The following is a 20947-nucleotide window of genomic DNA, read 5'->3' as shown; positions in this document are numbered from 1 at the left end:
GTACAAACGTTGAGGGATCGAATCCCAACCACAGCACAACCTGGAGTTTGCATGTTCTCCCTGTACCGCTGGTTACTCTGGTTTCCTACCACACTCCAAAGACATGCTGGTTAATTGGCCCCTGTCTACACTGGCCCTAGGTGTATGAATGTGAGATAGGGACCTTCGATTGTGGGCTCCTTGAGGCCAGGGACTGATGTGACTGTACAATATATATGTAAAGCACTGCGTAAATTGTTGGCACTATATAAGTACCTGTAATAAATAAACATTTGATGTAGATAAACCCAGAGAGCTACTGGAGCAAAACTGACCCTTTTCTCGCCTAGGAGAGAATAGAGGCAGGGTGGAACAAAATTTTCTTAAAAAAAATAATAATAAAGTATTAAAAAAAATAAAAAAATAATCTGCTTTTCAAGCATGTGGAGAAGGGAGTGTTGCGCTGCTGCAGGAAAGAAAAAATAAAAATAATCGCTCACCAAATGTGTGCCACAGGTTGTCCCAGCAAACATAACCCAAAGTCAGATTTCAGTTCTACCAGACTAGTATAGACACAAGAAAGAAAGAATTCTCACTGATTGCTAAAGATACCGCAGTACGATTGCTGCTATTTCTAACATTAAAGTAGAAAAAAGTTAAACAAGGAGGTCCTCTGTAAAATAAGCATCAGAATACTTACTTCTCCACCAGGCGGTATATGAAATCTTCACTCACTTCCCACTATTATTAGATACTTTTAGAAGCAGTTGCTAATTTAATGTTTTTTGACCTTGTGAAATGCTTGATTTAAAGCATAATAATAGGAAGAGACACAACATAATTGTGAATTTATAATTTAGATCACTTAACCCCTCAGCTACAAAAAATGAGACCGATCCATTATGGTTATATTTAGAGATCTTAAAGCTGAATTCCAGGTATACATTTTTTTTAAAAATTTTTACAATGGTCCATTTTGATCCAAAATAAGTATGCATATGCCATCCCTGTGGGGCCACTGTGGAAGCAGAGAATTGCTAAAGTTGGCGCTGCTACTATAGTAATCCCTGCGGTTTTCTGGGTCCAGTACTGAACAGCAGACCTTCTGCAAGGTGAACAAACAGAAAGGTGCAGCGCTCTGAATGAAACAAGAAATTAAATTAGCACCGCTCCTTTAAATTACAATATAAAAACGTGCTCAACACCAGTATAGTGCAAAATAACTGCAATCAATGAAGTCCAAAAAAAAAAAAATGTTGAGCCGGTGACAAGGTCAAATATTCAGGTGACTTTCCGTGACAACTTTAAAATCAAAAATTCAGATGACTGTCCGTGTTCCCCTCTTGAGTCCCCACTCACCAGATGGATATGGTATATGTGCCTGTATTGAGGTGGTGATGTCCTTCCACGGAATTGGCCTTGGAATGTAGGTGTCTTCTGGCCTCCTCCTGATAATCAAGGTCCCTCAGGCTCACTCGATCAGCAACAATCCATAATGGTATAGTTCCAACAAAGACGGAGGAGAGAGCATATAGTGCAATACTGCTATTTATTTAGGAACATTTTAAAATCATTACACTTACATCAAGCTTAAAGCTATCTGTGAAGGCTGTGTGGACACCAAGGCAGCAATCTCAGCATGATTCATCTTTTTTTTATATACCATTTCCATCTGGTGAGTGGGGACCCAGGTCACCTTGTCACCCGCTCAACATTTTATGTTTTTATGGACTGCATTGATTGCAGTTTTTTTGCACTATACTGGTATTGAGCATGTTTATATTGTAATTGATACGAGCAGCGCTAATTTAATTTCTTGTTTCAAACCTTTGGGGTATTTACCCTTATACTTTAGCAGCAGCCCTAATTATTCGCTTAGTGTTTAGATACATCACCATAGCGCGGGTTTAGTTAATTTTTTCTTTATAATTTTTTCTTTATATTGCAGCGCTCTGAATACCAATAGGCAGGGCGGAGTCCACAGGTGGGTGCTCAGGCAGCGGTGTGCTCCAAACACCCAAATAGGTAGATAAAATAGAAAAATAGCCAGCAACTGCAATCCATAAGAAATATTTATTGGCGCATATGGGAAAACAAATAAACAAACAGACAATAAATATTTCTTATGGATTGGAGTTGCTGGCTATTTTTCTATTTTATTCTGCAAGGTGAACCCAAGGGTATCTTGCTCTGCATGAGCGCCACCGTCAGAAATCCTTGGATTTTTCTCAATAAATGCAAAGCATTCTCGGGATGGACAAGGTAGAGTTTGTGACGTCACCTCTCCACCTTATCCAATTAGGGAACACCTTGTATTAGCTGAGAAAAAATGCAAGGTGTTCTGTGAACAGCCCCCCATGCCGAGAGTGTCCCCCCATGCTCACTATACAGAGGGGCATCTAGTTGGCACAGGACCTGGAAGACAGCGGCGATCACTGTAAAAGCATTGACTACTACTGCGATTGCCAGCTTCCACAGCTGCCCCACGGGTATGGCATATGCATACTTACATTGGTCACAGGTTGAACTAGGAGACAATAAAATCCATACCTGTAAATCAGGTTCAACAACGCCGTCATTTAAACTACAGGAACAACCTCATTTAGAGATTTATTTATTTTTTACTTTACTTTGGGTAAAAAGTGGCAGTTTTTTTGTTTTTGCATTTTGAAATGACGTGTTGAAGGGTTATCGTCTATGTCTATGGTCTGCTATATACTATTTTTTTTACACAGGAAGAGAGAAAATCTCCAAATGGGGACAGTTTTGGAAAGATTTGTTTTTTTACTGCCAGTTTCGGCAGAACAGGAAGTGAGAGGGAGACTCACCAGGGGGCATGCAGACAGTAATAAAACATAACAGTGGTCTTGACCATTCCCAAATTCTGTTTAAAAAAATTGTAATCTGAAATACCACATTAATTAGGCAGAAGTCTTTCCTACCTGAGCCAAAATAACTACCGGTAAATCAAAAACTTAAGCATCCCTGGACCATTTTTTTTTGAAAATCTGAGCCCAAATATGTAAACAAGAAAATAATATTTAAGACAAATGCATAAAATGATGTCAGACCTTAGCCAGAAGACACTGTAACTGCTTGACTTCACTGCTGGCTCTTAAGAGCTCTTGGCGAAGTTCGGAACATGTCATTTCTAGATGTTCTTTCTCCTTGTAAGTAGAATTCAGCATTTCTTGAACCTCACAGTTCTCGGGGGTGTTTCCCATGGCTGTCATTTCAGCCACTTTATGGCGCTCACCATCTAGTTGAGCCTTTAAACAGCTGCCTTCAATTTTAAAACCTTCAATGGTGACTTTTAGGTCTTCCACTGTCTTGGCGACACCACTTTTCTCTTTCCTCTCAGTTTCAAGGAGATTTTGCATTTGTCCAGTTTCTTCTTTCAGTCTTTTTGTCATCACCTGAGCCTCCTGGTGTTCTTTTTCGAGGCTTCTCAAACTACTGGTAAGTTGTTGCTGAATATTGAGCAATTTTTCCCTTTCAAACTGAGACTTTTCCACAAGCTCTGAGTATTTCTTTTCTACCTCTGTAAGTTTGCTTTGAACCTGTGTTTGCTCTGTCTTTGCCCTGTCTTGGAGAAGGGCCATCAACTTCTCATTTTCCTGACTCAGCTGATCTGCCCTTTGTCTTTGCTGCTGTAGGGAGGTTTCCAGAAAAGCTTTTTCTTCCACAAGCTTTTCACTTTCTAACGTTAGCTCCTGTACCATTAGATTTTGATCAGAGAGTTCCTGTAGTGTTGCTTGAAGTTCCTCTGCAGTACTATGTTGGTTTTCTTCCATCTTATGTATTTTTTCAGTCAATGAGGCTACAGAGAGTTCACTAATGTTATTTGGGGAGCTACCACTAGTCGAACATTTTGAGCCTTGGCATGCAATACTTCCAGATGACCCAGGTCTGGAAGGCACATCAGCTAGGTGCTCAAAATCCGAGTCAGGAGAAAGGGAGGCTTTAGTGACATCACTGCTTGATGAACCAGATATAGTAAGGCCATTTCCTCTGCCAAGCAAATGGCTGTTCTCAGGCTCTTCTGTGAAAGAGCTCTTCACCTTGCTCCCAGTGCTTGTCGCCTGGGTAGAAGGCGATAGGATACTGCTATAAGTTCCATTGCTGCTTATAGTATCTGAAAGAGGAGACTGCTCTAAGCTGTGCAGTTTCTGCTTTAGGTCTTCATTTTCCTGACGCAAAAGAGCAAGCTCTTTCTGTAAAAATAAGTTCTTGCCCTGAAGGGCCTTTAACAATACTTCAGGGTTGGTACCCTCTATCAGCTGAACCTCCGTGGATGCTTCCAGGGAGGGTGGGATGTCAGGGCTTGGACATTCCTTGTCTTTGCATTTCTGCAGTTCACTCCGAAGTTTACTAATTTCAAAATCTTTTGTTTTTGCTTCGGCCAATAGCTCTTTAACATGCGATTCCAACACAGAAGGGTTGTTGGATTCATTGTCATGTTTAGGTTTGGGGGAAGAACGGATACTCTTTGCAGGTGTAGAAGTACTAGGAGATGTAGGACTTGGTAGTGTTTTTTTAGATGCAGTAGTAGTTGGAGGTCGTAAAGTTGTCCTATCTCTTGCTATTGGTGTTGGCAGATCACGGGGAGTTGGTATACCAGTCCTCCTAGTAGCCAAGACCCCACCTGTAGTGAAACAAGAAAACACGTTATTTATTTATGACAGGTACTTATATTAGTGCTGTCAATTTAAACAGCGCTTTACATATAAATTTAACATTCACATCAATATTCACAACATTCTCCCTCAAGGAGCTTACAATCTAAGGTCTGTAATTCACATACTAGTGTCAATTTAGACAGGAGCCAATTAACCATACATCCAGCGTGTTTTTGGAGTGTGGGAGGAAACAGGAGTACCCGGTGAAAACCCCACGCAGACATAGGGAGAACATACAAACTCCAAGCAGGTAGCATTGTGGTTTGGATTCAAACCGACTACCCCAGTGCTGCTAGGCGGAACTGTGCTGCCCACGATATATAGACATAAATATCACATTTAAAATAAAATGAAAAACTATTACCTATTGTGTTCCTACTTAAAGCGGGAGTTCAACCAATTCCTTTTTTTTTTTTTTTTTCCCCCTTAGCTTCCTGCTCGTTTTGTCTAGGGGAATTGGCTATTTGTTTTAAAATATGATCCGTACTTACCCGTTTTCGAGATGCATCTTCTTCCGTCGCTTCCGGGTATGGGTCTTCGGGAGCGGGCGTTCCTTCTTGATTGACAGTCTTCCGAGAGGCTTCCGACGGTCGCATCCATCGCGTCACTCGTAGCCGAAAGAAGCCGAACGTCGGTGCGGCTCTATACTGCGCCTGCGCACCGACGTTCGGCTTCTTTCGGAAAATCGTGACGCGATGGATGCGACCGTCGGAAGCCTCTCGGAAGACCGTCAATCAAGAAGGAACGCCCATTCCCGCAGCCCATACCCGGAAGTGGCGGAGAAGATACATCTCGTAAACGGGTAAGTACGGATCATATTTTAAAACAAATAGCCGATTCCCCTAGACAAAACGAGCATAAAGCGAAGGGGAAAATGTGTAAGGTATGGGTGAACCTCCGCTTTAATTATCAGCACATTACACATTACATACATTTTACAACATTAGACAGACCACATGGTAAACTTAAAATTTAATATATAAATATACAGAGGCTGGTTGAAACCTGATTCGCACAAGAACACCCTCTGAGTCCGCGGTACCCGGTTTCCAGTGCTACTCAGTGCGGTTCAATTTTCAGCCTAGTTGAAAGCACACTGGATGCCACCAAAGTGGTGCATGCACTACTTTTCAAAAATGCACCACAACTGGATCACATGATACAGCAGTGAGGGCTGGTTCACACCCGAATTATAAAGAAACGTGATCTGCGTCCGCTGAACCAATGTTCCCATGTTACTCAATGCAGTGCACTTTTCAGCACACTCATTTTAAAACCCCACCAAAAGTAGTGCATGAACTACTTTTCAAAAACACACTGCACCGGAACGCATGAAACTGCAGTACCCTGTGATCTGGTGCAGGCAAAATGCACTTCATCTGAGATCTGTGTTTTGGGGTGTCGTTAAGATTATATTGACACCTGCAGCAGATCTCCCACTCAATGCATTTAAATGTGGTGCAGGAAACGCACATGCAACAGGTTTTCCACGCTGCACTCCAGCATAAAAAATTAATGCAATAGGATCACTAGCAGTGATTATATCTGTAAATATTTGTATTACGCACATCTCCTCCTTTTTTCCACGAAAGTGGAGTTACACCTTACCCTGTGCTCTCATATCATACTACATACTCTATCCTTTCATTTTAGGTATACCACGAGCATCTACCCCTGAAGGGCGAGCTAAGCCTTGCGAAACGCGTCGGGTATACACTTGATGCTTGTGTGTGTTTTAATATGGACAGTTGCTCGCAATATCATTTTACCTATTTTCTGTATTCTGTATGAATTGGCACATGTTCATGACATTAATGTATGTACTGATTTTTACTTGAATTAAATATATATACTGTGATTACTCTTGTTATTTTATTGGCTCTACAGTGCTCACCTCACTCAAAGTCCCAAGGGCAAATTTTTATTTTTTGATACCCTTTAAAATGAGGCCGAATTAAAATTAAACTCATTACACAAAAGCTGGGGGAGGACGACAACTATCATCAAATTTTAAAGTGGAGTTCCACCCAAAAATGGAACTTCCACTTTTTGGAACCCTCCCCCTCTCCGGTGTCACATGTGGCACCTTTCAGGGGGGAGCAGATACCTGTCTAATACAGGTATTTGCTCCCACTTCCTGGAATAGATCACCTCTGTGATCTACGCCACTTCCAGTGCTTATTCTGTGCCCCAGCTATCTTCTGGGAGACACACAGCTCCCAGAACACAGCGGAGACCAGTAAAGACGCGCAGTGCTACTCGCGAATGCGCAGTAGGGAACCAGGAAGTGAAGCCGCAATGCTTTGTTTCCTGATTCCCTCACCAAGGATAGCGGCTGGGTAGCAGAGGGATTGCTCGGCCTCGGCTGCAGACATTGCGGGCGCCCAGGACAGGCAAGTGTCCATATATTAAAAGTCAGCAGTTGCTGTATTTGTAACTGCTGGCTTTTAATATATATATATTTTTTTTTAAGTGGGACCTCAGCTTTAACTAGAAAAACGACAAACTTCATATATTTTTTCTACATTATTTTGTCCACCCATGGCCTTTAAATGTCTACAAATTCAACACAGAGCAAAACAAATTGTATTATGAAAATTTTCTTGGCCACAATGCAAACACGCAGCGATATCAAAACTGGACGTCGCCTCTCACAATATTCTTCTTTGTCACGATCAAGAATTAAATGCATACATGATTGCTGAAAACGACAAAAAAAAGGCAAAAAGACACTGAACCATATTTTTGGTGTTCTACATAAAAAAAAAATCTTCATATTTAAATTAGGATATCAAATGGACAATGATAACGGTTCATTAAAATGCTTCTATATTAAAAATCACACTTGGGTCCAAAAACCTTACACAGTGAGTACTCTGTGCTGGTGCAGAACCCCGGTAGGCTGGAAAACAAAGCAACTAGTGTTTTTAGAATAGGAAGATAGCAAAGGACATTCTGACTACACAGCCAACAGCCCACTCATGCAGGTCAGAAAGTTAGACTTCCACAGCTGGAGAATTCCAGGATTAAGGAAAGAGCACAGCAATTAAACTATTATAAGTCAGTGAACGGAAGCTTCCTCACGCCAGCTAGGGACAGAAAAAGGCAACCTGCAAAGTGCAGCCTTCCGTAATGATCAGAAAACGTACTATAGTAAAACGCAATCTGATTGGTTGCCATAAGAAACTGCACATAATTATAATTATTGGTTTCGGTGTTGAGAAAAAAAAATAGAAAACAGCCATTTGTCCAAGCAAGGTAAGCACCAGACGTTGCATACATTAAAGTTGAACTCCCGGTAAGATCTTAATTGCATAATTACAATATATTGGTTCAGCGTGGACCAGTGTACGGCCTATGCATTATTTTTTTTTAAGGTTTTTATAGGTTTTGCAATTAAACACAATAATTCACATTACAGTAAAGTGAATAAAAGAAAAAAAAGGGGGTGGGGGGGGCGAACAAGGCACCAATTACGCATTGCTTAGACAAGTATATTTTTGGGGGTCTTGGTGACCCATTAAGAGCATTTTTAGTGCATTTTGCACTACAGAACATGTTCCATAGGAAACCATGTTAAAGCGACTACAGCGATAGCCGCAATCCTAAAGTTCTGTGCCGAGCTGCTGCTCTGCTGTATACTGACCACACTGCTCAGCACAGAGTGTGGCGATCATTGTAGTAGCGCTTACTACAATGATTGTCAGCTTCCCCAATGCATACTTACATTGACACAAGCTGGACCAATGCAAGTATGCAATTAGGATCAGAACTAGAGGTCAGCTTTAAAGCGCAACTCCACTTTTGCAACAAATAAACACTAGTCCTTTTCAAATCCATGTGCTTATGAGATAAGTGAAACTTAAAGCGGAGTTCCACCCAAATTTTCAACTATATCTGATCGCATTAGTTAAATTGCATAGATATGCCATTGACAATTAATTTATTTGCTATTTAAATAACCTAATATTTATATATTTAGTAGAATATCCAGTCTCTCTCTCCCACGGGAGTTGACGTATATCCTGTATTCCCCCAGGCGCCGCACTGTATCATGGGAGCGAAGCGTCATCTTTCCCAAGATTCAGTGCGGAACGACACCCAGCGAAATCTCCTGTGATTTAGAAACAGGGAGTGACATGTGACGCCGGTCACGTGACAAGGGCGGTGAATGCTGGGAAATAAGCATTCACTGCATACAGGAAATAGGTGCGTGTGGGCTTCAAGTGCCCACAAGCAAAATGGAAACGTCCTGCAGTATTTTTATAAATGATCCTTGAGAGCGATAAACGGACTGCGGAGGTTTTAGATAAAACGAAAAAGTGAGTAATGATTTGTAATGGGATAATTAATTCAATAATCAAAAAAAAAAAAAAAAAAAACAATCACCTCGGGGACCTCCACTTAAAGGAGCTATATAACACACCTCCCCTCTAATTAATCATAAAATCTTGCCAAATAAGGCTAAAGCTGCTACCATTCAACATGCTAAACAGCAGGTAACTCCACTTTTGTTGAGGAAAAAACACATTCTGCTCTGGGTGATCTATGTACATTGCAAGGATTTTAACAAACTTTGTTGCAGATTCCTACATTTTGTTTTTTTAAAGAAATCCCTGTGTATTTATCTGTATCCATGTGGGAAAGTAATTCTAATGGGAGTGGTTTCATAATTATCAATCAGCTGTGTTCCTGCAGGGCTCCAACGAGGAAAGCTGCTGGGCCTGCATCCCTTTAGGCCTCTTTCACACGGGCGGCCCGTTCAGGTCCACCTGCCAGTTTTTTAAGGCGGACCTGAACGGGCGCTCCGTGCTCCTCTATGGAGCCGCGGATGTCGGCGGTGACATGCCCGCTGACATCCGACCCGCTCCGATCGGCTAAAGTGTTACGGAGGAAAAACCTACTTTTCCATCTGTCTGGCGGATCGGATGAACACGGACATACAGGCCGTGTTCATCCGATCCCCCCATCGGGGAGAGCGGAGAAAAGACAGGGCGGTCCCTGCACAGTGTGCGGGGACCGCCCTGTCATCCGCCGGCTCAGCAGGGATCGACGGATCGATCCCAGCTGAGCAAGAAGAGGTTCACGGGGCTGATCAGTATGTGATTTTCTATTGGGAGTAGCTCACCAAAAATTACATTTTTGTTGCAAGGGATGCCTGAAATCTGACTTGTTTCCTAGTGAAGTCTTTGGGGGAAATATGTGAGCCAATCACGCAAGCAGGAAATTATGTTTCTGGGGGGCATTCTGTGTACAAAACTCCTCCAGGTTGCCATATTGCATTTTCAGAAAATTACAGCGCTGCAAATTGAAAAGGAAAGGTCATTTTCAATAACATTTAATTACAATATGACTTGCAGTTATATACACTATATTATTTTTCTTTATTTGCAGATTGTTTTCCCCCCAGTGGGGTTACCCTTTAAAGTTGTACCAAGTATGGTGAACAGCCTTAGATGATACACAGAGATGAAACAAATCCTACTACATAGTTTTACTTAGTTATCTGCAGTCTTCTCTTCCCTACACTCCTTCACCCAAGTATAGAAAAGTGTTAATCTTTCTTCATCTGTCAGGAGCACAGAGGAGGGGGTGGAGAGGCTGCAGTTACAGTGTGTTAGAGCCGATTGGAGGAAAGGCACACACCCCCCTCCACACCGCAGAAGTGTTGTGAATAGACCAGATCCATTCTGAGTTCTCCCCACTTCCTTACACAAATGTATCTAATGATTCCTACTGATAACAGTGGAATGAGGTATCAGAGAAAAACACTTAAGGCTGATACACACTATAAAAAAAGATCAGGCGAACATTTTAGTACTGGGAACGATCGTACGATTTTCTGATAATGTGTACACAACTTTTGTCAGCAGAGTCCAACCTTCCAAACGAAAATTTCAGAAGGGACAAACTCCAAAAAATTTCTCTACTATGGGAGCAGAACAAACAATTTTCATTTAACCACTTAAGGACCGCCCACCTCATATATACTGCGGCAGGGCAGCCCTCCTGCGCGAAACATATCTGCACGTCGTTTTGTGCATGTGAGACTGCGGGGCGTGCGCACTGCCCCACAGGGAAGCCGATGCGCAGGTCCGGCTGGCGCGATGTCTGCTGGCCCCCTCGGTTAGAAACACCACCATAGGACACACTTAACCCCTTGATCACCCATTAGTGTTAACCTCTTCCCTGCCAGTGTCATTTATGCAGTGGTCAGTGTATATTTTTGGTGTGATCACTGTAATAATGTCACTGGTCCCAAAAAAGTGTCAAATGTATCCAATCTGTCCACCGCAATGTCGCAGTCCCGCAAAAAATTGCTGATCACCACCATTACTAGTAAAATAAAATTCCTTGGCCCATATTCTCTCTAAAAATCCGCGGGCTGCGCTTAAGGCACTTACACTCCGCTGTCCCAACTTACAGGAGCAAGTGTTGTATTCCCCAAACACTTGCTCCGTAAGTTGGGACGGCGGAGTGTAAATGCCCCGGCGTAGCCTGGCGGATCTCCAAGGGGGCGGCTTGTATTCAAATTAAGCGCGCCCCCGATTCTAATGAACTGCGCATGCGCCGGGCTTCAAAAAGCCCAGTGCGCATGCTCCAGTTCTCGGCGGGAAAACGTCAATGACGCCGACGTGTGCGTCATTGACGTAAAGTCGTATTCAAGAACGACTTAGTAAAATTACGTACCCGACGAAAAAACGACGCGGACCCGACGCCATCCGTAACATGGCCTACGTGGGACTTGCGGAAACTTACTCCTCATATAGCAGGAGTAAGTTTCCGCTTACGCAAACGACGGTTACGCAACGCGAACTCATCGGGAATCGGCGTAGAAGGATCATTTGCATACGCAAATGAGTCCTTCACGTAAATGCCATCTAGCGGCGGCCGGCGTCATTACATTTAAGATCCGCCAGTGTAAGTGACTTACAGATGGCGGATCTTAAGTGTATCTATGCGAAAATGATTCTAAGAATCAGTCGCATAGATACACTGGCCAAAAAAGGGAGATACGATGGAGTATCCTGAGATACTCCATAGTAACTTCTATGAGAATATGGCCCCATAAACCTATCCCCTATTTTGTAGACGCTGTAACTTTTGTACAACCCAATCAATATATGCTTATTGCTATTTTTTTTACCAAAAATAAAAAGAATACATATTGGTCTAAACTGATGAATAAATTAGTTTTTTTTACATTTAAAAAAGCCAGTTTAAAGGGTTGCCTGCCTCTTCCTACAAGAACAGTGCAGTGTTTTTGTAGGACACATCTGGACCTATTTTTGTATGGTTGGCTCATGTGGTTGCATCACTTGTAATATGTTTGACAAAAACTTTGTGGTAAATAACATTGTATGCTGGAAGTCAGATGGAACCCTCTGAACATATTTACAACTGTTCTAAAAATGCAAAACCTAAAGTGTTACTAAACCCAGAACCTGCATTCACTATATCTGATCTCCCACAGTACACAGAACATGGAAATGCAATTATTTTAGTAAATATAAACTGCTAAACACCTTTTCTCATCAGCAGTATATAGCAGTCTTGTGACTTTTCTGTGTCTGGTTAAAGCTTGTAGGAGGAGTTTTCACACTGCACTGAGCCATCCTATGAGGATGCAGGACCCCTCACCCTCTGTCTGTACAGTGCCGATTGGCCCTGTGCTGATCAAATGCACACTCCCAAGGAAAAAATAAAAAAATACAAAACGATCTAGCAACACACACCAAACTGAGCATGTGCAGCCTATTTACTTTGTCTTATCTGGGCATGTTTTGGGGGCAATGCAAGAAGGGGAGGATCTGTGCATACAGGATCAAACAGCCTTTTTACACAATGTGCAGGATTAACCAGTTAGGTTCCAGAGCGAGAATAACAAGCATGCTTTACTGCATATATAGACCGATTTTACTGTTGTGGGTTTAGTTACACTTTGATATTTTACTGCATTCTGTGTCCCCAAAGGAAGTTCACCCTCACTGCCTGCTCCAAAAGCTTGACATGGGGGTAGAATGTGGGAGTACAGTTGGACCTCGTATTACGAGCATATTCCGTTCCAGGAGTATGCTTGTAATCCAAAATACTAGCATATCAAAGCGAGTTTTCCCATTGAAGTCAATGGAAACTAAAATAATTTGTTCCGCCCTTCAATGGGATGCAATATCGAATGCGGCCAGAGGTGGGGGGGGGCGCCAGAGCGCCGAAAACGGACGAAAATGCCCGAGGACACGTCAGCTTGTTCCCTGCGCCCCCGTACCTCAGGCCAAATGAGGTACTGCAGGCCAATGTTCAGCTCTGCTCGGCTTCTGTGCCCCCGTACCTCAGGCCAAATGAGGTACTGCAGGCCTATTTAGCTTGAATTCTGCTTGTCTTGCGAGTCACTCGCAAACCGAGTCAGAATTAAAAAAAAAGTTGCTCGCAAATCAAAACGCTCTCAAACCAAGTTACTCTTAAACCGAGGTTCCACTGTAATTAAAATATTTGACAGCTGTCATTGGAACAGGAATACAGGGAAACTCTCCCAATAGAAACAATTTTTTCTGTGTTTAATGTCATAGATGGGTTTTCCCCAATGGGAACACAGGTTCTAACCCTTTCCTACTCTACAGAAATTCCACCTTAAAATGACAACTTTATTTTGGGGGTAACATTTGTCCTGCTATTCCAGGGCCTGGTGGAATGAAGCTCCAGAATATACATGTTCTAGATGTGGATATTGCCCCTAGAATAATTCTGGATGCCATACAACCAAGTTGGGAATGCATGAAGTGTTTTCCTGTGAGGGAAGAATACAAGGTGGAATGAATGCTGGAGAACGGATGTCACAGGTTTGCTGCTGTTGAATCGACAACATGATCAGAGATTCTCAGCGGTTACCAACAGCTGTTCTTCATAACGCATGTTGGCTGAGGATCATCACTACAATCACGCCTAGCTTATCAGCACTAGGCAGCTGCTCTCCATATGAAGGACACTTATGTACACAGCTGGACTAAGTATATTATCTCTGTAATCGCTGGACCCTGTGCAGCATCTCACAGAAGATCTGTGGACAGCAATTCAGATTTACTGTGCTGGCTTCAATCTGTGCATCAGCAGCAAAACAGCTACACTTTTATTCTGTAAAATACTACTAATAAAGCTTTAAGAATACCAGGGCTGTTAGTTATATTTGTAGCGCTAATACTACAGGTAGTGCAATTTCTATCGTTCTGCCCGCAGCTTGCAAGCTTAACAAGATGATAGCATTTTTTTTGAGGATCCACACTAACAGCATGGCTGGAGGAACCTCCACTGCCTGCAGCCAAAATACAATGGCACAACCGAACAATGACAACATCTGATTGGATACAGTTGCTGTTTGGCTAATAATTTTGCTTGCAGGGTCACCCACAGCTTGAATTTTGAGTGGTCTAAAGCCTGCCTATGAGTTAGAGCTGCACGATTAATCGTTAAAGAATCGAGATTCAACCCCCCTCACGATCTTAAAGTGGAGGTTCACCCGGAAATGTTAATTTTTAACCTTAGATTCATGCTCATTTTGTCTAGGGGAATCGGCTAGTTTTTTTCGAAGCTGTACTTACCGTTTTAGAGAGTGATCTTCTAAGCCGCTTCCGGGTATGGTCTTCGGGACTGGGCGTTCCTATTTGATTGACAGGCTTCCGACGGTCGCATCCATCGCGTCACAATTTTCCGAAAGTAGCCCAACATCGGTGCGCAGGCGCCGTATAGAGCCGCACCGACGTTCGGCTTCTTTCGGCTACTTGTGACGTGATGGATGCGACCGTCGGAAGACTGTCAATCAAAATAGGAACCCCCAGTCCCGAAGACCATACCCGGAAGCGGCGGAGAAGATCGCTCTCTAAAACTGTAAGTACAGCTTCAATTTTAAAAAAACTAGCCGATTCCCCTAGACAAAATGAGCATCAATCTAAGCTTAAAACATTTTTTTAGGGTGAACTCCCGCTTTAAAACAACATTTCCTCGATTCAGTGCATGGCCATTCTCTGCTTACTGCTGACAGCTGTCAAAAAAATGTAAAACAAACAGAAAGCCTGCCAAGTTTATCACAACATCGCTTAGGCGAAGATAACTATAAACATCGTAACATTTAGTTATTTTAGATCAAAGAAATTAATTGAAGCTAGTTAGAAGCCAACTGGTTACTAGGCACAGCTGCACTAAATTCTGAATGCACCAATTTTGATAAATCTTCCCCAGATAAAAATTATGGCAAACACAACTGCCCAGCCCCCTCATAAATAAAGACAACTTCCAAGGATTTTCTTTACTGAAAGGTCCAGAATAGAGCATCTAAAAAAGGCAAGTTGAAATTTAATTTTTTTTTTTTTTTTTAGGTTATGCTTTGTGAATGGGGACCTGTAACAAAAATAAAGTACTGTATGTGTTATCTCAATTTGGCTCCAAAAGGTGAACTTCATTTTAAGAACCCTGATTCTTCCTGTAACCTGCAAACTAACCTTCTCTGTATTCCTTTTGTTGATTCCCCCCTATAACCCTAGGCCTCACTCTAAGGGCTAGTTTACACTTGCTTCAAAACATGGCTTTGGACAGGCTTTGTTAAAGCTCTCTGAACGCCAGGCAAAGCCCCTGCACTAAATAAAATGGTTAGCGCATGGTCCTGTTTACACCTTGGTTTTTGAGGCATCGGTGGGGCATCTGTGGGGCTTCGGTGAGGCAGCGGTGGGGCTTCGGTGAGGCAGCGGTGGGGCTTCGGTGAGGCAGCGGTGGGGCTTCGGTGAGGCAGCGGTGGGGCTTCGGTGAGGCAGCGGTGGGGCTTCGGTGAGGCAGCGGTGGGGCTTCGGTGAGGCAGCGGTGGGGCTTCGGTGAGGCAGCGGCGGGGCTTCGGTGAGGCAGCGGTGGGGCTTCAGTGAGCTTTGCCATAGACTTTAATGGAGGCTTTGAAGCACCACTAAAGCTACATGGGGTATAAGTTTTGAAACAAAGCCAAAGCAAAGAAAAAGCAAGGTGTAAACAGCTAACCATTTTATTTAGTGACAGGAGCTTTGACCGACGTTCAGAGAGGCTGTCTGAAGCAAGTGTAAACTAGTCGTTAATGTGTGTTGACGCCGAAGCAAGTGTTAATGAGCCCTAACCATCATATTAACTCTCCTTAAAACCTGACCCCTCACTTAGATCATCACTACGACCTTTACACAAAGCCTCAAAGATGTAACCGTCAAGGTAAAACCCTTTTGCTGCTCACTAATCTCCCGACGCTGGAATCCTGTGCTGGAGATGGACCTTCTTGTGCCAAAAATTGCCAGCCCTCCATGGTTTCCTGATTGCAATGCATTTGAAGGAGGTTTTAATGGCAGAAAGGTAGAGCTTTCTACTCTAATAAGACATCTTAACAACGCACAATGCAAACTACATTTTGAAGATTTTATAAGTCAGCTCAGGAATGTAAACGGCAAGTCATAAAAATGAAAGCCAATTACGACAGCAGAGTCACGGGCAGCATTTCTAATGTAATACACTTTTATAGGCAGTAACTCTGACATTAAATTCTTTAGGATAAAGAAAATCATGGCACTCCAGGAATTGGTGTGTGCGATGAATGCCAATGAGGAGCACAAGAGAACTGCACAGAGCTTCTGTTCTCACTCACTAAACTCCTTATGGTTTCCCACCGCCATTGTACCAGTGTACATTCTGTGACGGGGCTTAAAGCAGAACTCCGATCAAAAAATAACCTGTTTAAAGCTAAGCCTCATACACACGATCGGATTATCCGACAGGAATTGTATAATGGCAGGCTGTTAAAAAATCCGATCATTTGTATGCTCCATCGGACAATTGTTGTCAGATTTTTTGCCAACAAATGTTGGATAGCATGCTTTTAAATTGTCTGCCAACAAATGTGTGTTGATGAATTATCCAATCGCGTGTACACAAGTCCATCGGACAAAACTCTAAAGTACAAACACGCATGCTCAGAATCAATGCTAACCATAACACAACATTAGCAGAAATTGCCCAAAGGGTGGCACTAAAGAGCTGAAAAAAAAAAACAGTAGTTTCGGGTTTGTTTGGCCGACAATTCTTTTCCGTTTGTATGCAATACAAGTTCCTGGCCAATGCCCTTCGGACATTCGCAGAAAATCTGATCGTGTGTATGAGGCTATATAATAAGAAAACCATGTTTTGCTGAAGTTTTTACTTTTAATACAGAGATTCTCCCGCAGTACTACTTGGAATTCCAGGCTAAACTACTCTCAACTGCCCCCTCCTATGTTTACTAACCTGTTTAAGAAAGACGTACTGTCTACACTTACCTATTTTCAAGCTGCTTTGGTCCGGTCATGTGGTCTCACTATGTCAGCCAATTCTGCTGCAGGGGAGAGTAAGGAGTGCCAACAATGGATGAACCATTGAGGCCTATGGGTGACATCACTACTCCAGGCAAAACCAGCAGTTAGTCATAGTGTGCTCTCCTCCCCCCTGCAGTTGCAGCTGGCTGACAAAGTGGAGATCCTGTGGCTGGACCAGAGCAGCTATAGCTGGCAGCACTGATTGACCAGAAAAAAAATAAAAACCTACAGGGCGCTTGTACAGAAGTCAAATCGGTAGACCAACATCTGTACAACCACTGTACCCATACATGGGATTGAAATTTGTTCCATGTATGGCTGGCTTAAAAGATGTATAGAATTTTTTTGTTTAAGAATCATACTAACCTAGGTGGATGCAGCAAACTGTCCGATACTGCATTTGTCCCCCAGCGCCTCTAACACTGAGAACCAAGCGATCAAACAACGCTGATCACGATCGAACACCGCTGATCACTCGGTTCTCACAGCTTCCTGCTCTGATTCCACCCCGCTCACTGGAGCGCTGGGCTGTGGAGGGGGCAGAAGCAATCGGCTCAGGCATGTGGGCGTATCCCGACTATTGTCGCGATCTTGCTGGCTCTGTGACGTCAGCCGACAGCGGGCTTTAGCCTGCTGTCTGCTAAAAATGGCTCACAGGAGTGCAGAATGAACTGCGATCCACAGAAGTGCAGCCAAATGAGCTCAGGCTGTACTTCTCCTTTAAAAGCGGTTCTCCCACGCAAAAACTTTTTTTTTTAAAGGGCTATTTAAATTGCTAATGCTAGTTATTCTTTAAACTCACGTTGGTTTTTTTCCGCGCCCGCTCCGCTGCCATTCGGTGCGAAATATGTAGTTATATTCCCAGTTTTTATTATTTGCCATCTTAACTGTGGGCATAAGCCCACAAGCAGGCACTTCCTGGTTCGGGTGGATGCTGATGTCCCAGCATAATAATCTGTAGCTTGCATAAGAAATCCCGCGATATTTGATATCACGGCTGCGCAGTGAAGACAGGGAGCTATGCAGAGAAGCTCCCAGAGTACACTGCTTCAAACGGGAAGTGACGCCCGTATTATTCCCGCAACGTTACAGACCGGAAGCCTCATCAATATTACAGGTACTGTACAGATTTAGAAAATGAAAACATCGGTTTTTATCGTTTTTGATCGAGAAAATGTAATGGAGGCAATGTTGTAATTAGGGTGCAGAACCGCTTTAAGTTGGCTTTGATGTAAATATTAGTGTCAGTGGTTATTGACGTTTTACGAGCCTGGTTTCTGTGCTTGGTCTGTAATTTAATAGATGCAGTCATATCTTCTCATTACAAATGCAGACTTAGCCCACAGTCTTGAATACTACACTGAAGACGCATTATATATGTAAATAAAAAAATGAAAGGGTCTTCGCATGGAATCAGCCAACCTGGTAACAGAACAAACATATTTAATTGTAATTCCAAAGGCTCATTGCATTCCATTTAGGTCATTCTCTAATTACAGTACGTGTCGTTATTTTTGAAATGTTACTATAACTGGTTAGTGATGTCCCAAGTCTATTTATTTCTGCCTGTGTCCCGATAACCCAGCTGGCCTGTGATTTCCCATAAGAGTTAAATCTCTGGGGAGTTTGGCTGTATTTACTCTGAATAAATAGAAATGTTGCTGAGTCATGACTTTTTGTTTGATTGCCGTCTGCCGCAAGATGGTGCAGAGCGAATAGGCCTGTCCTCCAAAATAGCACCTTCTCTATAGCGACATTCTTGATTGAACAAGAATAACCGCTGACTAGGGAGAAAAACAGTTTTTAATTCAACCACTTGTAGGATCAGGTGTAAGTCACTGTCAAGTCACCACAACCAAAGCCTGGGTGGCCGGGGGTGCAGAGTGCTGCAAAAAATAAATAAAAAAGTTGAATTTATTGAGCATTGAATGAAAATGTATAGTATAGGATGCATTAAGGTGAAAAAACTTTTAACTTTATAACCCCTTTAAAGGGAAAAAAACTTTTTTTAGGTTTAGTAACACTTTAAATACATTTCAGTTTGGCGTGTTCAATACTTTTTCCCTGAGTCATTCCATTTTGACACACATAATTTATGAACTTATTTGCTTTGGTTTCTTTGTATGTATGGATTACATAAATTGTTACCGACGTATTGAAATTTCCATGTCAATAGAACCTTTATAAATATATTTTCCTAAAAAAATTGTGACGTGTTCAATCTCTCTCTTTGACATTGTATTTAACTACAGTAGTAACTACGTTTTTTATGCTCTTTGCATGAGATTTGCGGTTAGCATAAAAATAAATAAAACATACTTACATGCTGTAAACTCAGTTTAACCAAAAAAAAAACCCACAAGAAAAAAAAACCCACTCAACACATTGATAAAAGAAAACAACATGTCAAAGCATTTCCACTAGAAAAATCCAGCTAAAGGAAATACCAATATTTCAACGCAATCAAGCAGAGCAAAGTCACTACTATGCAGGGATGTGGTCAATCAATGGCAATACAAAAAGCGGATAGTCGTGGTTATGACTATGTGACCGTCTACCTTCTGAATCTGTGCAACATAATGGCAACGTCTGTAGTCCAGGCCAGATTTCAACTATATAACAGTATTAACCATCTAGGGCAGGGATATGCAATTAGCGGACCTCCAGCTGTTGCAAAACTACAAGTTCCATCATGCCTCTGCCTCTGGGTGTCATGCTTGTGGCTGTCAGAGTCTTGCTATGCCTCATGGGACTTGTAGTTCAGCAACAGCTGGAGGTCCGCTAATTGCATATCCCTGATCTAGGGCATAGGTGTCAAACACAAGACCCGCGGCCCGAATCCGGCCCTCCAGGCCATGTGGCCCTTGCACCTCTCCTGCAGCTGCAGTAGAGCTCCAGCCCTCCTCTGGTCCTCCTCTGAAGCCGGAGCGTTTCACTTCCTGGTTCCCTCACCGGGGGGGGGGGGGCAGCAGAGTGACGAGTGATCGCTCGTCCTCTGCTGCGGACGACGCTGGACTCCAAGACAGGTAATTGTCCTAATATTAAAAGTCAGCAGCTGCAGTCTTTGTAGCTGCTGGCTTTCTATATTTTTTTTCAGCGGACATCCACTTTAAAGTGGTTGTAAACCCTCCCCCTGAAGTTACACCTACGGGTAAGCCTAGATTAAGGCTTACCTGTAGATGTTTAGGAGACATTTGCCAAAAAGGTATACACCGTATACAGGCGCAATGATAATCCCATTCATAAAAACGGCAATGCAGTATTTGACGACTCCGGCGCGCATGCCTGGAGTGAGGTCTTCGCCGCTCCGGGCCAATCACAGCACCGGAGCGGCGATACCAGGAAGTAACCTTCCGAGTATCTGTGGAGAGAGGTCTGCGGCCGGAGGGGGAGACGAGGATGGCTTCGATCTAAGGTAAGTAATGCATAATGAGCTAGTATGCTAGTCATACTAGCTCATTATGGCTTTGTCTTGCAGGTGTTTAAAAAAAATGGGTTTACAACCACTTTAAATAGTCTAAATCGCATAATTTGTTTGCCCTATTCGCACAGAATGAATGTACATGAACTTTTACTATGAGAATTGCTATGCAGATTTCTAAAAAATACAACAGTTTGTATCCTATCAGTGTACAGTAGTCTTCATGGGCCAGATTCTCAGAAAAGTTACGACGGTGTATCTCAGGAAACACCGTCGTATCTCTGTTTCTGAGCCCGGGTATCTATGCGAGTGATTCCTAGAATCATTTTCGCATAGATACGGCCAAGATCCGACAGGTGTAAGTCACTTACACCGTCGGATCTTAGATGTAATGCAACGCTGGCCGCTAGGTGGCGTTTACGTTCAGTTCTCATTTGACTATGCAAATGAGCCTGATACGCCGATTCCCGAACGAATTTGCGTCGCGTACTCGTCGCTTACGTCGTTTCCGTAAGCGTAAGGTT

The 20947-nt window shown here is 42.8% G+C and overlaps 1 protein-coding gene across 6 annotated transcripts in view; it reads right to left on the bottom strand.

The window, feature by feature from the left end:
• Window positions 1-20947, bottom strand: part of SPECC1 (sperm antigen with calponin homology and coiled-coil domains 1) — a 502835-nt gene that overhangs the window by 200760 nt on the left and 281128 nt on the right. For all 6 annotated transcript variants that reach the window (XM_040338598.1, XM_040338595.1, XM_040338599.1 and 3 more), the window contains one exon: window positions 3051-4624. In XM_040338598.1, the coding sequence (XP_040194532.1) occupies window positions 3051-4624 (1574 nt within the window). The remainder of the gene's footprint in view (window positions 1-3050; window positions 4625-20947) is intronic.

This window comes from Rana temporaria, chromosome 2, assembly GCF_905171775.1.
Source record: "Rana temporaria chromosome 2, aRanTem1.1, whole genome shotgun sequence".
Taxonomy (NCBI): domain Eukaryota; kingdom Metazoa; phylum Chordata; class Amphibia; order Anura; family Ranidae; genus Rana; species Rana temporaria.
The sequence above is the reverse complement of the archived record's forward strand: the minus strand, read 5'-3'. Positions and strand labels throughout refer to the sequence as shown.